Source organism: Falco punctatus (genome assembly GCF_963210335.1).
Source record: "Falco punctatus genome assembly, chromosome: 6".
Classification (NCBI taxonomy): domain Eukaryota; kingdom Metazoa; phylum Chordata; class Aves; order Falconiformes; family Falconidae; genus Falco; species Falco punctatus.
Genome location: NC_137585.1, coordinates 63,709,295 through 63,729,343, shown reverse-complemented (window position 1 = coordinate 63,729,343; position 20,049 = coordinate 63,709,295). Strand labels below are relative to the sequence as shown.

At 40.4% G+C, this 20,049-nt stretch overlaps 1 protein-coding gene across 1 annotated transcript in view; it reads right to left on the bottom strand.

Moving 5' to 3' along the window:
• Nucleotides 1–20,049, bottom strand: part of LOC308066323 (uncharacterized protein) — a gene marked incomplete at its 5' end in the record, with an annotated part of 129,465 nt that overhangs the window by 88,795 nt on the left and 20,621 nt on the right. Inside the window, one exon of the mRNA XM_080393453.1 lies at nt 347–602. Coding sequence (XP_080249579.1) covers nt 424–602 — 179 coding nt within the window. The 3' untranslated portion in view covers nt 347–423. The remainder of the gene's footprint in view (nt 1–346; nt 603–20,049) is intronic.

Here is a 20,049-nt window from a genome sequence, read left to right as displayed (position 1 = left end):
CTCAGTGTACTTGGCATGAAGGCTGCACTTCCTATATTTATGCTCCCACTAATGTATGCTCCATTTTAGTCCTTACCAGCTTAAAATCGTCTGCAAGGAAAGATGGCATAAAGTGCAAAACAGTTCATGCAACTGTTTTACTGATATGAAATACTGTTCACCCACATTGCCTTTCCTTCATCATCTTTCTCCTGGATTTTCTGTTTAAGTATACCCAACAACTTAACATAGAAGGATCCCAAGTTATTTTCTTAAATGAAAATTACACAGTCATACTAGGATTGTTGCTCCTAGTCAAACTTCCATTACCTCCAGAAAATAAATGAGTACTTTTTAATTGTACTACCTTAGCTTTGCTGGCAGAAAGACATTTGATTCTTCAAGACAGATGAAAATGAAGTGCTCTCTCCAGGCAAGAATTCCTTATATCTGGCACACTAACACTTCATCCTTTTTAATTATTCCACAGGTGGTTGCCTTGGAAACTGCCAAGTAGCTCTTGGATTTGAGGGATCCAGCATGAGAAAGTAAGAAGCCTCTGTAGCCACGGCATTCAGATCCACGTTGGCTGCAGCAACCGGGTAACAGAACGTCATGAAAATCTGAAAGAGATGGTTAGAATTAAGAGATTAATTAATATTGCTCAATTCTTCAAAAATAAAAGTACAATGAATGTTGACAGTCCCTTAACAGTGGATACAGATTAGGCTTCAGAGAAACACTGCTTATGCAGCTTTCCAGCACAGCACTGCTTTTTCACCTTCGGGAGGACAGCACTAAAATGATGCCGAAGGAGCTCAGGAGTTCAGCTTTCAAGATCAAGCAATATGAGATTTTCCTCAGCTTCAGTAGAGACCTTCCTAAGCATCTGGTCAAACTGCCTGAAATTCAGTGCTATTGTTTTTCTACGAATAAAAATAGGGTAACTATAAATAGCTCTCATCACGAATGCTGAATCACTGTATTTTGTATCATACAGCAAATTGCTTCAAACTTCATTTATCCTTTAAAACTAGGGAAGTTTTGTTCGCTTAGAACACAATTAAAAGCTCAGCAAGCATCTAATACTGCATTCATAGAGCCTGTCTGAAAGTACAGACAATTTTCCTTTCCCCTCTCTAATTTCTCATTATTTCAAAAACTGACCATTTGCACTTAAAAAGAAAAAACAAATCAAAACCACCACAAAACCAAACCAAAACCACATTACATTTTCTGTAACTGCAGTTATGAATTGCAATTTTTCAAAAAACCTTGTTTTGTTTCCTCATGTTTGCTTTGTTACTAAAGAATAGGTTAACAGTAAGCCTTAAAAACATAATTTTCATTAGAACTATCAATCACGCAAATGGTCACTCCCGCACCCAAGGGAGGCTGTCCCATGAAAGATAGGCAGGATCTATTAAAATGTCCAAGCTCACCACAAGTTCTCAAGATCTCACTCGTATGTAAGTATTTTGATGTATAGTACTAACAAATTGCCTGGCAGGACCTCAAGTAAGACCATGGAGGTGCATTTGCTTGCACCCTTTCATAACAAGACACCTAAAAGCCACAAGAATGGATCTGTTAATTCTAGAGCAGACTTTTACCAGAACAAACTGAAGTAAATATGTATTTATCTCATGGGAAATAAAAATTGAAGTGGGGTAACAGAATTGTAAGGGTTTATGAACAATCTCCCCAGTAACCCACTTTGTCCTTCCAGGGCAGGTCCTCTCCTTCAAGCATGCTCTCAGCTTCGCAACTCAGTAACCTTTCCCACTTGTAGAAAACACCACGTAGCCTGCTTGGTCCCAAGGGAAAAAGACTGCTCACATGTCCATTCCTACCCATTTCACAGTCCTCCCTTCTACCACTCCGCTCCCGATCAGCACTTCCAAAGTCACAGCAAACCTCAGAAATGCTTAAAACCCATCTTTCAAACTTACTGAATAGCCACCAAATTGCCTGCCGCTTTCCCTCTTCCTTGCCTTCTTGAATTGTTCGCTTGATTGAAAATTAGAATATGAAACAATTTTCCTTCTCTCCCCTCTTCCCTCTCTCATCCTATCCCACACCAAGGGCAAATTTAAGTAGTCCTACACAGGTCACCTCCTTTTTGGTGGGCTCTGTAGTGTCTCCTTGCTTCCTCCTGCACATCCTTTTCAGTCACATAACTCAACCCTTTATGAGCAAGGTTTCTGAAAGATGAGATGACAGTAACAGGCGTACTTTTTTCCCCAGCAGTTCCATGAGTAGGTCCTGTTTCATCCTTTCTGGATGCAACTTAAGGTGAACACGAGTTCTCCCAGCTCCCTCATCCCACCAGCGCAGGGTACACTTGTGTGTCATGGTTTAACCCCAGCCAGCAACTAAGCACCAGGCATCTGCTCGCTCGCTCATTCCCCCCTACTGTGGGATGGGGAAGAGAATCAGAAAGAGGTAAAACTCATGGGTTGAGATAAGAAGAGTTTAATGACTGAAATGAAGTAAAAATAACAACTGTAATAAAGAAGGGAAGAATAAAATCCAAGGGAAGAAAGAAACCCCAAACAAACACCAAAAATAAGCGATGCACAACAAAAATTGCTCACCACCTGCTGACTGACGCCCAGCCAGTTCCCAAGCAGTGATCCTGGTCCTGGCCAACTCCCCCAGTTTATCTACTGGGCATGACATTCCAGGGTAGCAACCAGCCCTTTGGCCAGTTTGGATCAGCTGTCCTGGCCCTGCTCCCTCTCTGCTCCTTGTACACCTGCTCACTGGCAGAGCAAGGGAAACGGAAAAGTCCTTGATTTAGAGTAAGCACTACTCAGCAACAACTACAACATCACTAAATCACTTACTAAATCCAAAACACAGCACTGTACCAGCTACTAGAAAGAAAATGAACTCTATCCCAGCCAAAACCAGGACAACTTGCCATCTGCCTCCATCCTCTGGGAGAGACAACCTGCCTCCCTTTCAAGTCCCATCAGGTTTAATTTGCTTTCCATCTTGAAGGGATTCTCGCTGAAGAAGTAGCATGCCAAAATGCTGCAGAATATTGACAGCATTTTCTCTGTTCCTCCTCTTTACAATTACCTACGTGATCTCCTGCGTGTCCTTTCAATGCAGAAGAAAACACTTTCCCAGCTCTCTCAAAACATCTCTGGCAGGCTGAGTCTCCAAAGCTTCAAAACAGCCCTTTTATCACAAATGGCTATGTTTCTTTCGAGGAAATGTAGATTTTTCTTCCTTGTCTCAGGTATCTTGATGCCACTCTCAAGCACACCTCGCTCTGTATTCATCCTCTCATTTTGTTGCTTTTCACACTGCAGACAGAACTTTATGTACAATGGCAACTCAGTGTTCATCTGTCATTGTTCCAGACCAAATCTGGTACGTGACCAACTCCCCAGTGTTAGTCCTTTTAACCCACTGTTTCCAAAAACAGGACATCTTGTTCTCAACAAGCACTAATGCCTCCCATTTTCATCTGCCTTATTCTCAGAGCAGTAACATCCCGAGATTATTTCAAAAGTTGTGTTCCAAGGCTCCTTCTACATTGATTTAAATCCTACACCCTTCTAAAGACATCTCTCAATAAGGTGACTTCTAGAGTTTTCACCTGTAGGAGGTGATGGAGCCACAGCATCTTTTCCCTGACCTCATCGTCCCATAGCAAGTAAATAATTTCAACAGCTGTAAGAGAGGTCTTGCCAGCTATTTTTTTTTTTTTTTATGTATTTTGGAAACCTTTGTAAAATATATTTGTTAAACATACTCATTTTAACACATACTTTTCAGATACTCTGTTTTTGTGAGCAACTCCACCTGTGCAGTGGCTTATCTTTGCCACATCCCTCCTGCTCAAGTTTCTTAATCTCAGTTCAGTTTCTGCCCACCTAGTGATCTGGCTTGGTTCTTGGGCTCCCAGACCATCTTGCTGCTCCCTGTAGATAAAGGTCATGCATCAGAGCCTTGAGATGAACCCAATGCCTGACTTAGATTTCTTTTTAGGTTCTTTAACATTTGTCCCTCTCAGATGCTACAAAGACACCTGGATCTACAAGGAGCTCTGTTAGCCATGCTGCTGGCCAGCTCTTTGAAGATATGTCACAGCTCCTTCGCAGACTTGAGGGGGTGATTCTGTGCTACTCTCTCTTCAAATAGTAAGTAAAATAAAATCTTCTGCCTCTGTCTCCAGAGGACATATGTCTTTGCTTGCTTCCAGCTTCAGCCCCCAAGCCCAGGGCTGCCTTCAGATTCCCATCTTGCCTGTAACACCACTGCTAGGAGACCCTGAGTCACCAAGTGCTTGGAGGAGTTGCCTGCATTCCTCCGTCCAAACAAGCATCATCAAAATCACTGTAAGCACTGTAAACTCCAGAACTCAGTGTTATTAGAAAAATACATAAAACATGGAACTCTTGAACAGTAAAACTAAAAGCAAGATGAATAAAAGACTTAAGTAACTCCTCTAGTCCACTGTGGATTGTTTTTTTTTCAGGTTTGTTCTCAATCCATTAACAACCCGATTCTGCATAATCCCTATGCATCCCTGAAGGAAACTCTTTGTTTCTGTGTTTGAGCATTTACTGAGACTGTTTTCTGCTCCTCAACCTCCATTCCCAATGCAGGCTCCTCTCTGACTAGTCTCTACCCCATCCTGTAAAAAGCTGCCCTCCCCGGAAATTTTCTCAGATGCTCTCGGGAATGTAAAATCCCTCCGACCAGGGACACGCACCTGACAGAATACAGCAACTAGCACAGCACAACAGGGAACCTTCCTCCCATTACAGTCACAGATGCAAGTAATTTAAATGCCATTCATGATGCAGCCTGCATTGGGGTTTTCAAAAAGGACCAAGGAAGGTCAGATTGCCAAAACCTTAATTAACAAAAATCTGAGTTCTTAAGTCCCTTTTTTCTCTGTAGAAATTCCTGTTTAGTTTATGTCAGTAACGTACATTCAAACTACGACCATGCTTCTTGTGTGAAGGTTTTTGTTCTGTTCTTTCACCCAAAACTGAATTAAAAGGTTTGGAAAACATAACGACCATTAATATTTAAATTGTAGTTTCTCTAGTTACGATTTCTTTTCTCTTAAAAAAAAAGCCTTCAAAATTTGCTACGAACAAGGTTCATACACAACCACATCCCTTAGTAAACTAGAAAGCTGACCTTTTCTTGCTAATTGTACCTTTAGCATCTGAAGGAAGCACATAGACAGATTTTACCATCTACAAGACTTTTCATTTAATATTTTGCACATTTTAAAAATACATATATTGTAGATCATATACACAATAGCAGAGAGGTACTGTAGTGAGTGAGCCTCACTGCCCTCTTGGGAAAATAAAAGTTAAAGGCTCCCATTTACTCCAGAGGAAGCTAACTAAGGTTCCAAAAGCCATGCATCATTGGGAGGTCTTTCTAGCAGCGAAGTAACAAACAAAAAAGCCTATTTCAGTACTGTTTACTGATTTTCCTTCCCTCTTACATCCTTTCTTTTCCACCTGAAAAGAAGTTAAATGGTATTTTAGCAAGATGTACCAAAACTGGATACATTTTTTGAGAAAGCTCATCAATATTTTTTATATATTTTACTACTTTAAAATATAATAAGGGGAAAATAGCAGCAATCTTCTGAAAAATGTTATGATTGGCAAGAATCCCGTCTTTCCACATAGAAAGGAAAGACCCTATGTTGTGAAGAAAATTATTTGCTCTTTACTGTGGTGGGGTTTTTTAAGGTTTGCTTCCAAGTGTTTGGTAAATAAAAAGGCATCTTTCTCTTAAATGGTTGTACTTCAAAGTAATTTTTATCAGACAGCAAAGCCTTCTCTAAACTATTACACCACCAGTGAAGAACATCACAACTTTGCTATTTTACAGCTTTACCAGGCTAATACGTATCTGCACAATAAATATCAAAGATGAAAAAGAACAGAAGAGACACTGTTTTCTGCCTTCAATAAAAACCTAAAGTGAGAGTTTTAAATGAGGAATATGGGAAATTCTCCTATGAAGTCACAGGTGGCCAGGAAATGTTCATCCAAGCAAGTTTTCCACAGATTGAACAAAAAGATTACACAAAACGGATGTAAAAAGAGTGATTGGGGCATAAGACACTTAGGCTGGGATATGACTGCTCAGAATGAAGGGAAACAAGAGAACGGGTAGCCAAGGTGGGAGGCTCAGTCAAGTGGAAATGAAGGTAATGGAGGAAGAGATGCAGGCATAGAACACACTTAGGACAGCTGCAGCTGGGCAGCTTGGGGCTATCTTAAATAAAGATCCCCAAAATCAATGGTCACTTTAAAGAAGTTTATGAGCTGAACCTCCAGTGGCCCTCAGTCAGAACTCCAGTGAAGCAGTTTCCTCACTCTCTGCTAAATGGTGGCAACAGCTCTGATTAAGTGGGCTGTTAGCAGCTCCTAAGCAAGAGTGGAAGGATAAAGAACAGAGTCCTCTTGCAAAACAGCCTCTACAACCTTGTTCATCAGTTCCCACGTGTAAAATGAGATCCTGTACCAGCTGGAACTGTGAAAATGAACTCTTGATTAAATAATACACCATCAGATTACCCCAAACCATATCCAACTCTAAAGGAGAGGGAATACTTTTTAGTCTTAAGTCAATGTAGGTTTTGTACTATGCTGCTGAAGAGACATGCCATCAGCAGGCTGAATTAGTAAGAAAAAGTGAATATATGCTTCATCCCTTCAGCACTGTTGCCTAAAGAATACTGTAATCTTTTGGGAAGAAAAGACAGTACAATTTTATAGAACAACTTCCACTGCAGTAAGTCACTGGTAAACTGAAATGTAAACAAATGTATTTTGACAGCACTTTAAAAAAAAACAAAAAAAAACCAACAGTCACCTTCAGCAGTCTCTGGAAGAGATTTTTTTTCCTTATGTGGAGAACAGCATCAGTATGTGATGCCCCAGAACACTGGTACATGAACATATTCTGGCTTTCTAGTTCACAGCCACACATGCATGCACAGGACAAGCTTCACTGTGTTCTGCGATGACAGCACAGTTTGGAGCCTGCCAGACTGCACTGCTGGGCGGGACTCGTCCACTGCTGGGTGCGACCTCACTCTTCAGAGCTCCATCTTTTTCCTTCTGTACTTCAGAAAACTGTACCCCATCTCAGACTACAGAGGCAACACAGACAACTAGCTTAGTGTACACTTCTCAGATTCGCAAAGGTTGATGATGCTCTTCTCTTACTAAAAAGCACAACAAAGTATTGAAAACATGAGAGCTGGCACAGATTTCCTACAAACACTCTCACAATAGAAACAAACATCCAGTGGAGATAAAAACGTTTTGATGTTCACATGGTTTAGTACTATATACTCTTTAACAGCTAGATCTTAAGACATCCCATTACCTAATACATATGAATTTGTATTTTCAAGTGAGTTTACTTTTCAAAAAAGGATGTTTACTAAGCACAGTCCTCACAGGGGCAATTGCCACTTTCAACCTGCTAATACCAAGACCAATTTGCTTCATATCAGCCCTCTAGTAAAACAGTCCAAAGCCTTTTTCCCTTGAGTACTAGTTGCAAATTACTACAACACAGACACTAAAAATTTATCAACAAAATTAAGTGTTAATGACAATACTTGCTTCTGAACAGCTTTTGCTATATCAAGTAACTGCATTTTTTATTCCAGTGTTCTGATGTGTACTTGGTTGTGAAGTCGTGATGTTAACACCATGAGGATCAACCCACAGATGCAGAGACATGCTGCTAGCTGCAGAGCAACAAGCCACCATTAGGACACTATTATTCCTAGCAGAAAGTGGCCAAGAACCCACAGCAGAAATAACTCTGCGGTTTCACCATCTGCTGTTGGGACAGCCACCCTCACCCATTTCTCATCCCCAACTGTTTGTTCCCATCCCTGTTCTACCTCCTTGTTTGTAACAGCACCCTTCATGCAGCTGTGCTATGAACTATATCTTGGTACTGACCCTGGACAAATCCAATTTTGTTGCTGTTGTTGCTAGTTCTGCAGTGAGTTCACTGTACAGCTGCAGAAAGATCAGGCCAGGACTAGGGGCTGGCTCTCCGGCCACCCAGCTGGCATCAAAGCAGGAACAAGTGACTGGGCAAAGCTGACTGCTTCTGTCAGCAGCTCTGCCAGTTTATGCCAGCTTAAAATTCCCAGAAAACTATGGAAAACTAGCAACTAGACATAATCAAGTTAGAAATGCAGCAAAACACTATGAAAAAGAAGAATCCACAGACCGTTTAACTAATAGAACAAATTACTAAGAGATGCCAAAATCCTCATTTCTAAGGAACTTCAAAATCAGGCAGCGTGCCTTTCTGAAAAGGATTTTCAACAAATGCCTGTTAATTTTTCAGTCAAACATGAGCTACTGAGCTCAAAACCAGGAGTAACAGTTACCCATAATGACCTGCAATACCCTAAATGTCAGACTAAATTATTTAACACTTCCTTCTGCCTTGTAACTTTGAAACATATATATGTATTTTAGTTCCCTCCCTGGTTGTCAGATCAGTATGCTTTAACAGTTGGAAGCAACAGAGTCAAATTTAATGATACCCCTGCTTGGAACACGTCCAGGGGTTGAATCCGATTTCTTCATGCAGAAACACGAATCTCTAACATTTGATCTGGAATTCATACCTCGTTAGAAGGGAAGCAGCAGAAGTCTCACTTGTTCATGCTACTAAGCTGGCAGTGATGGAGAAGGAGCCATGCTGTGCTAGAACTGGTTACCGACCTCGTCAAAACTCTCAGCTGTGAACACAGTGAATGATAATTTTGCCTGCCACAAGCAGACAGCCTCACTGAGTAGGAATCTTCACATTCAGAAGCACTAAGGAGGGTCAAACAAGAAATCTTGGCTTTCAGCATCTTTCTTCATGCTTCACTGTTATGGGTAAAAGAAGATGCTTTCTCTCTGCCTCAGTAACAGTATAGTATTTCATCCTTTGCAAAAAAAAAAAAACAACTTATCTATACATTTAGAAGATGTGTAGCACTTGGCAGCATTTCGTAACTGCTGAGTGACTAAGATGAGCTCATTTAACACAATTTTGAAATAAATACATCATTTTATATAGCTAAGCCTTTCTTTCATTGCCTTGCAAAACTTATAGAAGAGGAAGAGATGATACAGTGCATGGCCTGAAGAGTGTGGCCTGCTGCCAGGGCCCACACATACTTACTCTCTCTTTTTCAGCCTCTGACATATACACACAGCCCCTGGAAAAAAACCAGTCCACTTTGGGCAAGCAGGACCATTTTTCTAGTGCTGCCAACTTCTGCCAGAATTCTCTTTTCATTTTAAAATGAAGATTACACTTATTCAACCACAAGATAGTTAACTTACATAGCAACACCTGTCAGAGCAGTAGAAACAGAGCAAGCAGGGAACTGGGACACTTCTAAATTCTCTCCTGCTCTCAGTGTGACCAGTGCCTCTCAGCAAAGCTGAAGTAATCGACAGCGCTGGCAAACTGTTACTTCTAAATCCAACATGCAGGGACAGAATATGGACTGAAGAAGAGTGGTCAGGCAGTGAGGAGAACAGTCATCAATATACAGGATGTGAAAGAAGCGCTGGGAGATACAAGATCATCACTTACCACACCTAACTGCAGTTCGGTTTACATTGGTTTTCAAGGTATGCAATACATGTACTGTAAATGAAGACACCACACAGAAACATCTTAACCATCAGGAGTCTTTAAAGTCCTATTACACTTTCCACAAACATACATCCTTTGTTGTAGGTTTGCTCTTTCAAGTGGCTCAGTTGTGGGACTTCAGACACAAGGTCCTCAGCAGAACAAACTGCATATAGCTTACACTGGAGGGAAACACGAAAATAAATCATGACAACCCAATGCTCCACAAGACTCCTTATCCTATTGTTTACATTGCTCAATATTTTCCTTTGTGTAACCTAGTTAGTTATTTCAGTGTTGTTTCTAATAACCCACAAGACATGTTGCTCTTAGAAAATGCATACCTGAAAGTATCAGCCCCCAGTAAACGTACAGAAAATACTAGAGAGACACCAGCACTCAAAGGATGCTAGAGAAATTATTTTTCTACTGTGTAGTTGCAACACTGATTGCCAGACAGTTTAAGAACAAGATTGAAGTAGCTAGGGGACAAGTGGCCGTCTACTCATGTAAAGAGGCAATGCAGCAAGGGCTAATTTGTTAGGCTGAGAAACAGGACAAATTAAACCATTTTCAGCTTGGGCTAATTTGGTCTTAGCATCAACACAAGCTAAAACTAGCTCGGGAATCTCAACGCAGAGTGCTGCAGACACCGCTGTCACTGCCGAGTAAGCATGTAATAGAGAAGGCCAGAGGCATAAACCAACTTAAATCCAGAAGGCAACTATGTAGGTACTAATGACATAAATATATATGTTTAAAAAAATACCTTATTTAGTTTATCTCTAAACAGACTTATCTTAAAAAATAGAACATTCCTCTTCCGTTTTAAAAGCCAGACCCGAGCTGCTCACTGTAAAAGGATTTCTGTTTGATCAGTACTGACAACGTACTGATGGTACAGGAATTCTGAACCATATCCGTCCCTGCACTACCGTGTTTATGGTCCAAGTAATCGAAAGGTCAAGAATGAATGTACCCAAAAAACAAAAGACACCCACTCTTATGCATCAGAGTAATATGTTTACTCGATTAGTCATAAAGAAGTTAATTTGCCCCCTCGATGACTGAAAATACCTTAAATTTCAGTCTTCCCTTTGCTATACAATTACAGGCCTGAATCAGTTCCGCACGAGAAACTCATTTCTAACCACAACACATGAGTATTCTAAGATCTACTCATGGAAAAAAAAATATATTGAGCTAAATAAAACAATGGAATTGTTAGTAGTAGCTGCAAGCTTACAGAAATTTACTAGTTCAAGCAAAAACTATCAGCATGTAAAAAAATTTCTACAGAAATTCTATGAAAAACCACCTGATCCAAAATAAACCATGTCCTTATGTAAGGACCTAAATAAACTGTACTCAACCATGACTATTAAACTAACCCAATTTTCCTTTATATAAATTGCCAAGAAAATGTTCCTTCATTTCACCCTTTGTGATTTCTAGAAAACAAGTCTTCAAAAAACATCTCTGCTCAAACTGGGAATGTCCGAAGTATGACCGGTAATTTACAATCAGCAAAGCACATTTTTTATCCCTAAAAATTTAGAGATAAAAATATTTTTAAATGGAAGTACAAAAATCAGAAAAAAAGTAAGTCACAGTAGCTATGACAACCCCGTTCCATTTCCTTCTGCTCACCCATGTCATCAATATGATACCTAAAATAATCCACAGTAATTAAACTATCTGCAAGAGACTTCTACTTGTGCAGAAAATAACTCTAGAAGTACCAATACCAGTAACTGCCGTAGTTTAACCCCAGTCGGCAGGCAGCCACTCATGCAGTCCCCCTGCAGTGAGACGGGGAGAACCAGAAAAAGGCAAAACCCATGGGTTGAGGTAATTTCAGTTACTGAACTGTTCTAAAGTAAAATGTAATAGTTCTAGCAATGAAAAGAAAGATAACAATTACAGGAATAAAACAGAATAAAAAAAACCAAGTGCTGCTCGATAAATGATTCAATGATTGCTCACCACCTGCTGACTGATGCCCAGCCAGTCCCCAGCAGTGATCGGCAGGTCCTGGCCAACTCCCCCCCAGTTCACATCAGTGGGCATGACATTCCAGGGTAGGGACCATCCCTTTGGCTAGTTCAGGTCAGCTGTCCTGGCCCGGCTCTTTGTGCACCTGCTCACTGGCAGAGCAAGGGAAACTGAAAAGTCCTTGATTTTGAGTAAGCACTACTCAGCAACAACTACAACATCAGTGTGTTATCAACACTATTCTCATTCCAAATCCAAAACACAGCACTGTACCAGCTACAGAGAAGAATAACTTTCTCCCAGAGGAAACCAGGAAAATAACAGCATGAGTCAGAGATGCACCATCCAGCGAGGAGGCACTCACTTCTTGTGAAGAACTGAAGCAGACCCTTTGCACAAGTCCCACCACCACGCCAGCAGAAGCACGCTGACTCTGCTGTGAAAAGGTAGAAGGAATCACATCCTGTACTGTATAGCTGCACAAACCCCTCCAGATCACCTACCAAAGGTCTCTGGAAACTAGCCAACGTTATTGTAAGTTACAAGAAGGTCACGAGGGAAGACTCAGCGAACTACAGACCTGTTAGTCTAACAACCGCTCCTGGAAAAATGACGGAGAGGATTATACAGGCTGCTACTGAAAGGCACATGAAGAGCAACGCAGTCACCAAGCTCAGCCAACACAGGCTCAGCAAAAGAATGTCCCGTTTAACTAATCTGATCTCCTTCTATGATAAGGTCCCCAGCCCACTGGATGAATGGGAAGTGGTAGAGGTAGTTTTTCTGGATTTTAGGCTGCCTCTTACAGCATCCTTCTGGACCAGCTGTCCAACTGTGGGACAAGTGGGTTAAGGGAGCACTGGACAAAGAACTGGCTGAAGGGCAGAGCTCAAAGGGTTATGGTGAAATGGGGCTACATCTGGCTGGCAACCAGTCACCAGTGGTGTTCCCCTGGGCTCGATCCTACAGCCAGTTGTGTTCCCTTAAATTTATCAACTAACTCAATGCAGGAGTTGAACACACTGTTAGCATGTTTGCTGATAATACAAACTGCGAGGTGCTGTTGACTCTCTTGAGGGACAAGAGGCCTTGCAGAGGGATCTAGATAGACTGGAGAACCGGGCTATGATTAACAGGATGAAATTTAACATGACCAAACACTGGATTCTCTACGTGGGACAGAGTAACACCAGGCCCAAGTACAAACTGGGAGAGGAATGGCTGGAGAGCAGCCCTGCATAAAGGGATGTGGGGGTGCTGGCTGACAGCAGGCTCAATATGAGTCAACAGTGAGGGTGAACCGCATCCTGCGGCGCATCACACACAGCGTAACCAGCCTCTCAAAAGTGGGGATTATCCCACTGTGTTCAGGTCTCACCTTGAGTACTGTGCGCAGGTCTGGGGCCCACAACTTCACAAGGACGTGAAGGTCCTTGAATGCATCCAGAGGAGGGCAAAGCTGGTGAAAGGGCTGGAAGGCATGTCCTATGAGGAGCAGCTAAGGACTCTGTGTTTGTCTAGTTTGGAGAAAAAGGAGGCTGAGGGGTGACTGCATTGCTGTCTACAGCTTCCCGAGGAAGAGACGTGAAGTGGGAGGTGCTGAGCTCTTCTCCCTGGTATGCAGTGATAAGACACAAGTAAATGGTTCAAAGCTGCGCCAGGGGAGGTTTCGAGTGAACATCAGAAAGCATTCCTTTACCAAGAGAGTGATCAAACACTGCAACAGGCTTTCTAGAGAGGTGGTCATGCCCCAATCCTGCCAGTGTTTGAAAGTCATTTGGACAATGCCCTTAACATGCTTTAACCTTTGGTCAGCCTGAAATGGTCATGCAGTTGGACTAGACTGTTCTTCCAACTGAAATTATTCTGTTCTGTTCTAACATTCACATCTAGGTGCAAGCACGAAGTGGGAAAGATCCTACTTAATCATTTCAACAGGGCACTTAAGGGATTTTATTGAAAAGTTTAGACGTACACTAATTTCACCAGTATGACTCAACTTTTCCCCCCTATTATTTCAACAGCAGGTGACGTTTTCAGAAGTGGCCAAGTCATTTGGGAACATCTGAACACAGCGCTGTAATTCAGCATCTCTTTAATCAATCTGTAAGATTATTTTAAGACTAGCCGTCAACTGCATTGCAGAGTTTGACTGCAAGAACAGAATAAAACTCAACAAGATTATCTTTGGAATTTTAATGGCAGAGTGACCAAGGTAGCACTGTGCCATTATGTAGAGTTTAACAGTACAGACCGATTCTATTCTAGCTTAGCACATTCCCCTGTAACTGCTCAATTCATACAAAGGAAGAAAGATTCTAGATCAAGGCAGGGGGGCAGAGATAAGTGCAGTCTCCACTCTGGCTGCAAAAGCCTATTTTTGGCATATACTAATTTCATTTTGGAAGACAAACCCCCTGGGTTCTACAGATTTCCACCAGATTTCTTACAAATCAAAGTAATCAAATCACACAATATTGGGATTGACATTCACCTCATTTGACTTCTGTAACACAGGTGTCCACATTAAATTAGCTGTCTAGGTACCCACACTGCAGGTAAAGGAGATCTAGTTAAAATAGTGGAGCCTTTAGCATGGTTCATGTCACTAAATCCAGTCTCTCCATGAGAAAAATGAGGAATCACACCCTGAACTTCTTAAGGTAGCCCTCCACTGACAGTAAAGAGTCTACAATGACCTGCTCAGTCATTTGCCTGTACTGCTGTTCCTGGAGTCTGGAGGGATTCATCTCAACAGCAACTCAAGTCTTCTCCTGGGAAGTTTTCAAGGCACTCTGAAGGCTACATTCCTGTCCAAAAAATGAAAACCTTGGCAAAAGGAAGATTTGATTTGTGCTTCTGGTATCAAAAATACTATACGCAGGCCCAGAATATTAATTAAAGACACAATGACCCCATGGTCGTCAGCCAAGGAACTGACGCCGAGAACAAAGACATTCTGCCCTCCTAGTCTGACCACAACCTCCCTCTGTTGAAAAGATGGTATTTCATAATACCATAAGATAAATGAACCATCACATGTGATTTTATTTTCTGAAACTGCTGAGTCTTTTATACCTAACCAGGAAACAACAGACAGGCAAGAACCTTAGAACTAATGAAACACAGGTAGAAAAGTACAATTTCTCTTATGCGTGAGATACAGCAGTTTGCCTTATTTAATCTTTACCTGCATGACAGCTCAGTGACCAATCACCAGCGAAAGTGTACGGACAGTGTAACAGTACGGCAGGGGTTCAAACCCAAGCTGTCTGTGACCTCTCACTACAGTATAGGTGGGTGGCTGGGGAAGGTCAGCCTAAAGCACATCTTTAAAAATAGGGAATTATATTCTAGATTAGTCCAAAATTTTACCTGCTCAGATAATTTTGACCTTTTTAGATTTTCTTCTTATAATTAAGACTACAGTGTTACCCACATGACAAGATTAACACACCTAATACTACTCTTGTAAATATTTTTACTACTTATGTTCAGTTTCCAAATACTCTACCAGCATTCAGTTAAAAAAACCCGAAACAACCCAAAAATCCCCAGCCAGAGCAATGCTTTATTAAAAAAGAACCCAAACGTAAATCAACTCCAAAGTTTTCTTAACCAAACAAATGTGAAAATTATGTATTACTGAGTATTTAAAACATGAAGATACAGAAAAGCTCCTGTGCTGTTTTAACATGCACTTCACTGACTTTGATCTGGTATCAGCAAAGGGTTTGACTTTTTAAGTATGCACTATCAAGTCTGAGCCCTGTACTCCCTTCAAAACTTCCTAGCTTGTCACTCCTGTTAATGATTCAACTGCTTCTCAAGTATTCTGCAGAATTAAAAAATACCCTGAACAATACCTGGAATAACATCCTTCCTTTCCTGTTCGGGTAATTTATGTCAGTTAACTTCCTCTTCCAAGAAATTTCAAGACATCTTTTGAAATATGGAGACATAATTCCATTAGAACTTATCAGTCCTGTGCTTAGAAGCAAGCTGTGCAAACTTCACCCTTAGTGGCCAACAGCTCCAGGACAACCCATAATAAATGGGGTTTGAAAACTCCCTCTGTACATCAATTTGCTCTGTTTCTGTTGGAAGACACGTCTGACCAACCTTCATGTACTGAGCAGACTCCAGACCCATTTCTAAACATAAAAGTATTCTATTTGTTTCTACACAAGCATTCTATATTAACAGTTGGACTCCACGATCTTAAAGGTCTTTCCCAACCTAAATGATTCTATAATTCCATTCTATTCACAATATACAGGGATGAATATTCCTTCATTCTCCCACTCTTCTACCATTCTCCATTTCAATTTAAAATTAAGGAATATGTCAAGACTGTTATCAAAGTCAAGAAACTGATACCAGCTAATGCAAATTAACAGAAACAAATGAAGGCCCTGGAAATGGCTTCTGGAGATACCAGCTGCCAAAAGTCTACAGACACACTCATGTACTTTTCCACTGTTTGCTTAAAACTGTTAAAACAGGTCACATGACTACACAGGAAAGCTGCCTTGAATCCCATGTTGGTTCAATTACCTTGCATCTTCAATAAGCCAACCACACTGGTCTACAGCGTCTGCTTCCTGTAAGACATTTAAAAACTAAGCATAAAAGATACTCCTCTGTAACCCAAGGGGCTCTGTGTGATTTCTGTACCCTGGATCTCTTAAAACTGAACGTCAGACTGAATCAGCTAAAGCTTATGTCCTAGGGCAGAACAGTAACTTCTTCACTTCAGCTCTCACAACTATTTACGTGACTTACAACAGGAAAGCAATTTCCATGTGTGTCTGTCATGTTTGTGTAACAAACATTTTTGGTCAAAGCAGAAGATTACATTCCAACATTGACAACACCTCAACATACAGCTGTCATTCCCAAGCTCTTTCATTATCCCAATGCTGCTACCATTTGTGGCACAAAAACAGAAAATCCATTTAGCAACAAAAACCTTTTTTTTATGTAAAGAAGAGTAAAGGAGACAGAAAGGACAAAAAAGGCTTTAATGTAAAGTAAAAGGGAAAAAGTCACCAACTACTGAGTACAGCAATATGAAGAGAGATTTAATTCTGGAAAACAGCTGAAATAACCCTTGAATTAAGTGTCTGTTGTGACTGTAAAAAGGAATTGTAGGATTTCTGCTTTATCCTTAGAGCCTTTAAAAGAGATAGATGAAGACTGTCTTAGAAATGCTGTTAGAATTACGCAGAACTAGTTTCTTTTAGCGTTGTACTAGCAGAAATGGGCCATAAGAGAGAAGCTGCATCAATCCCACACCACTCTACACTATCGCGATCCGATTCTGCTCCCCTTTACCCACATCAACGATGCTGACTTCGGCAACACACTGCTGCAAAGTCAGTGTTTTCCATCAGTGCAGATAAGAATTCTGTAGTTCCACATCTAGGCAAACAAGTACCAAATCTAACTGATTACTCACTGAAATGATAGCATAAAAATCCTTATGTTAATGGAGACAAAGAAAGCCTGCCACTTTTTGGTTTGTTTGGTTTGTTTGGTGGTTTGGGTTTTTGTTTGTTTCCTGACTAGAGAAGAACAGATGTTTCGTCCTCAGCCTATTCAGGAAGTAAACCTGCAAGTACTTTGGAGAAGCATTTCAGTTTTGGCAACCAGCTGAGAAAAGCTGATATATAACAACCTTCTGTTGCAGCACATCTAAACTTCCTTAGCCCATGCCTCGTTTCAACCAAGAATCCTTTTCTCCAGTTCCTGTTATATGGCTCTGAAGCTGAAGGAAGAAGGCTGCTTCATACTTCATTTGCTCTTTGTAACACTTCATAGGCTGCAAAATGCAAGTCTAGCAAATCTGTTGTAATGGAGTCTAAATGTTGCGAAAGTTAGAATTTCACATATGACTACACTCCTAGTGGTAAATGCATACAGTCTGCTAATGTGCTACACTACAAATACTAATACTTACAGTAGTACTGCCATCTGTACTGCTGCCTTGCAAAGTGTCTGCCCATCAGATGGTTGCCTGCTTTAACCTCCTGCCTTCCCACATCTTCCTCTGCCCTATCATTCTTCTAAGCCTGTACCAGCTGTCAATCTGTGAGCCTCACAACTGAATTTATGAGACATTATTTAATCAGATTTTACCCACAAAACAAGATCTCAGTATTGATCTGTTTTGGTAACTCTCTCAAATTCTGAATCATTATCTTAATGTGACACCTTCAATGACTTCCGAAGGACTCTTAGTCAAAGGTTAAAAATTTCTACATTGTGAAACAAAAACCTAATCAAATAAATTTGTATAATTCAATACAATGTAGCAAGCAATCTTCTAATTTAAGGGGTCTAAATAATCAAAAACTTACTTCACTACCACCACTGTACTGCCTTTTAAGAGCACTGCAAATATTCTGATATTGTAATTATTCTCTGTTTTAATGTTTTGACAGTGCCACCAAACATTCTATAGTATGAACAAGAGCTTTACTTCAGCATTTATTCATCCTGACAGCAGCTTGTCTCATTCTGTCAGTCAACTCCTCCGTACACAGCATCACAGCATTTCATCAACTTGGGGGGGGGGGGGGGGGGGGGATGCCCCCAAAAAGACCACAACAAAAACCCCCACCATTGAACATTCCACAATTAACATGAAGTGTTACAGTCTCATGCTCATTGTTCCCCATTGAAGTAAAAAGGATCATAGCCTCTTCTCCAGGCAATAACAGGGGGTCTCACCTTTCCTTTCTATGCTCAAACTTTCCAGAATTTTAACTCGATTGTTTACAAAAACAGTACAGACCTCTACTAATGTAACAAGCAGTATTATATAGTGTTTCTGCTCTACTTCAAAGAACAATTGAAGTTATTTCTAGGCAAGTTTTAGGATTAGCAATTAACTAGGTCTTTAAAAAAAATCATAAAGACAGACTGAGAAGCCTCAGTCATTGAATTTAAGTAGTAAAGAAAAAAAAGAACTTTAATTACTTTGCTGAGTCAGGTCCTACTCCAGACTTCTGCAAAAATACAGAAAATCTCTACCAAGTCCCTAGCAGTAACACTTCAGAAAAAAAAGGTTGCCTTGACAAACTTGCAATTCAACTCAAATTATGAACAATTAAATGATCCAGGGGGCTAAAGCCTAAGATCTGCAGAATGCTTGGTCTTGTCCACCAAGTCAGCACAGATACTCAATTGCCAGAGTCTGGAACCAGACTGGGTCCTCATTTTTCAATTAAGGGCCTCATGCAGAACACCTAAGTTTTTGTTATAAAGCAGAGGTCGATTCCCATGAAAAGTAACAATAAAGGACTGAACTGAGTGAATACAAATGGATGGACAGGAACTATGATCTGCAAGAAAATTAAAAATCAGGTTTTGCTGTAAGGATAAAAGCAACACAGTAAGCACCAGCAAATGTGTGAAAAATTAAACTGTATTAGACACAGCTAATGAGGAGGAAAATGAACAACTGTGTTCAATCATAGAAATTTCAATAAAACAACTATGCAACCATTCCAGACCACAAGTTTTATCAAAGGGATGTGCAGTGGTTTGTTGTTCAGTCTAACAAAATGAAACTCCAGAAACAAGCTTCAACATTGAGGAAAATGTCTCCCAGTGAAAGAAATTTATGAACCTAGAGATGTAAAACCATATTAATTTCACAAATGTCTTAATGAAAAACAGAATAATTCAATCTTCCCCAGTTCTACCAGGGCAAAACCATTACTAAGTTTCCAAAAATCACTTCATACTGTATTATACTCTTTTTTTGGTAGTCTCAGGGAACATTACTCTGGAAGAGTCAGATAATGCATTTTCACTTCTATGCAACACAGCAACTCTTAAGAGAAGTTGCAATGCATTTTACACACTGGAAGCCTGTATAGAATAGAATCTTAACAACAGTAACATATTATACTTATTAATAATCTATGTCTTAAGTTTCTCTTTCTCTCCATCTGGTGTTATTTTCATGCATCCTTCACTAACTTTAAATTTCAAACGATTTTTCATTTTCTCATGTCATTTTATTTAAAGCATATGCTTCAGTTATCTTTGTCTGCATGTGTGATATCAATAATGATTCTATACAGAAAGTCAGATTCTGAAATCTTTATTAGGTAACAGCTTGCCTCAGCAACATGGGCAGTCTACAAACTATTTAGATCAATTAGACTGATTTCCATATTACTCAACTCGATACATAACTGTATATCAGAACCTAGAGTAAACACTTATAGACAACTAAAAGAAAAACTATTTGCAAACACTGTAGAAGATCACAAACAGATTAAACATAAATGATGGTGGCAGCAAATACCATATCAAATGCCAGCCAGTGATCCATCTTACATAGTGTCCTGACCAGCAGAACCCACCATAAACATTTCAGAAAAAGGA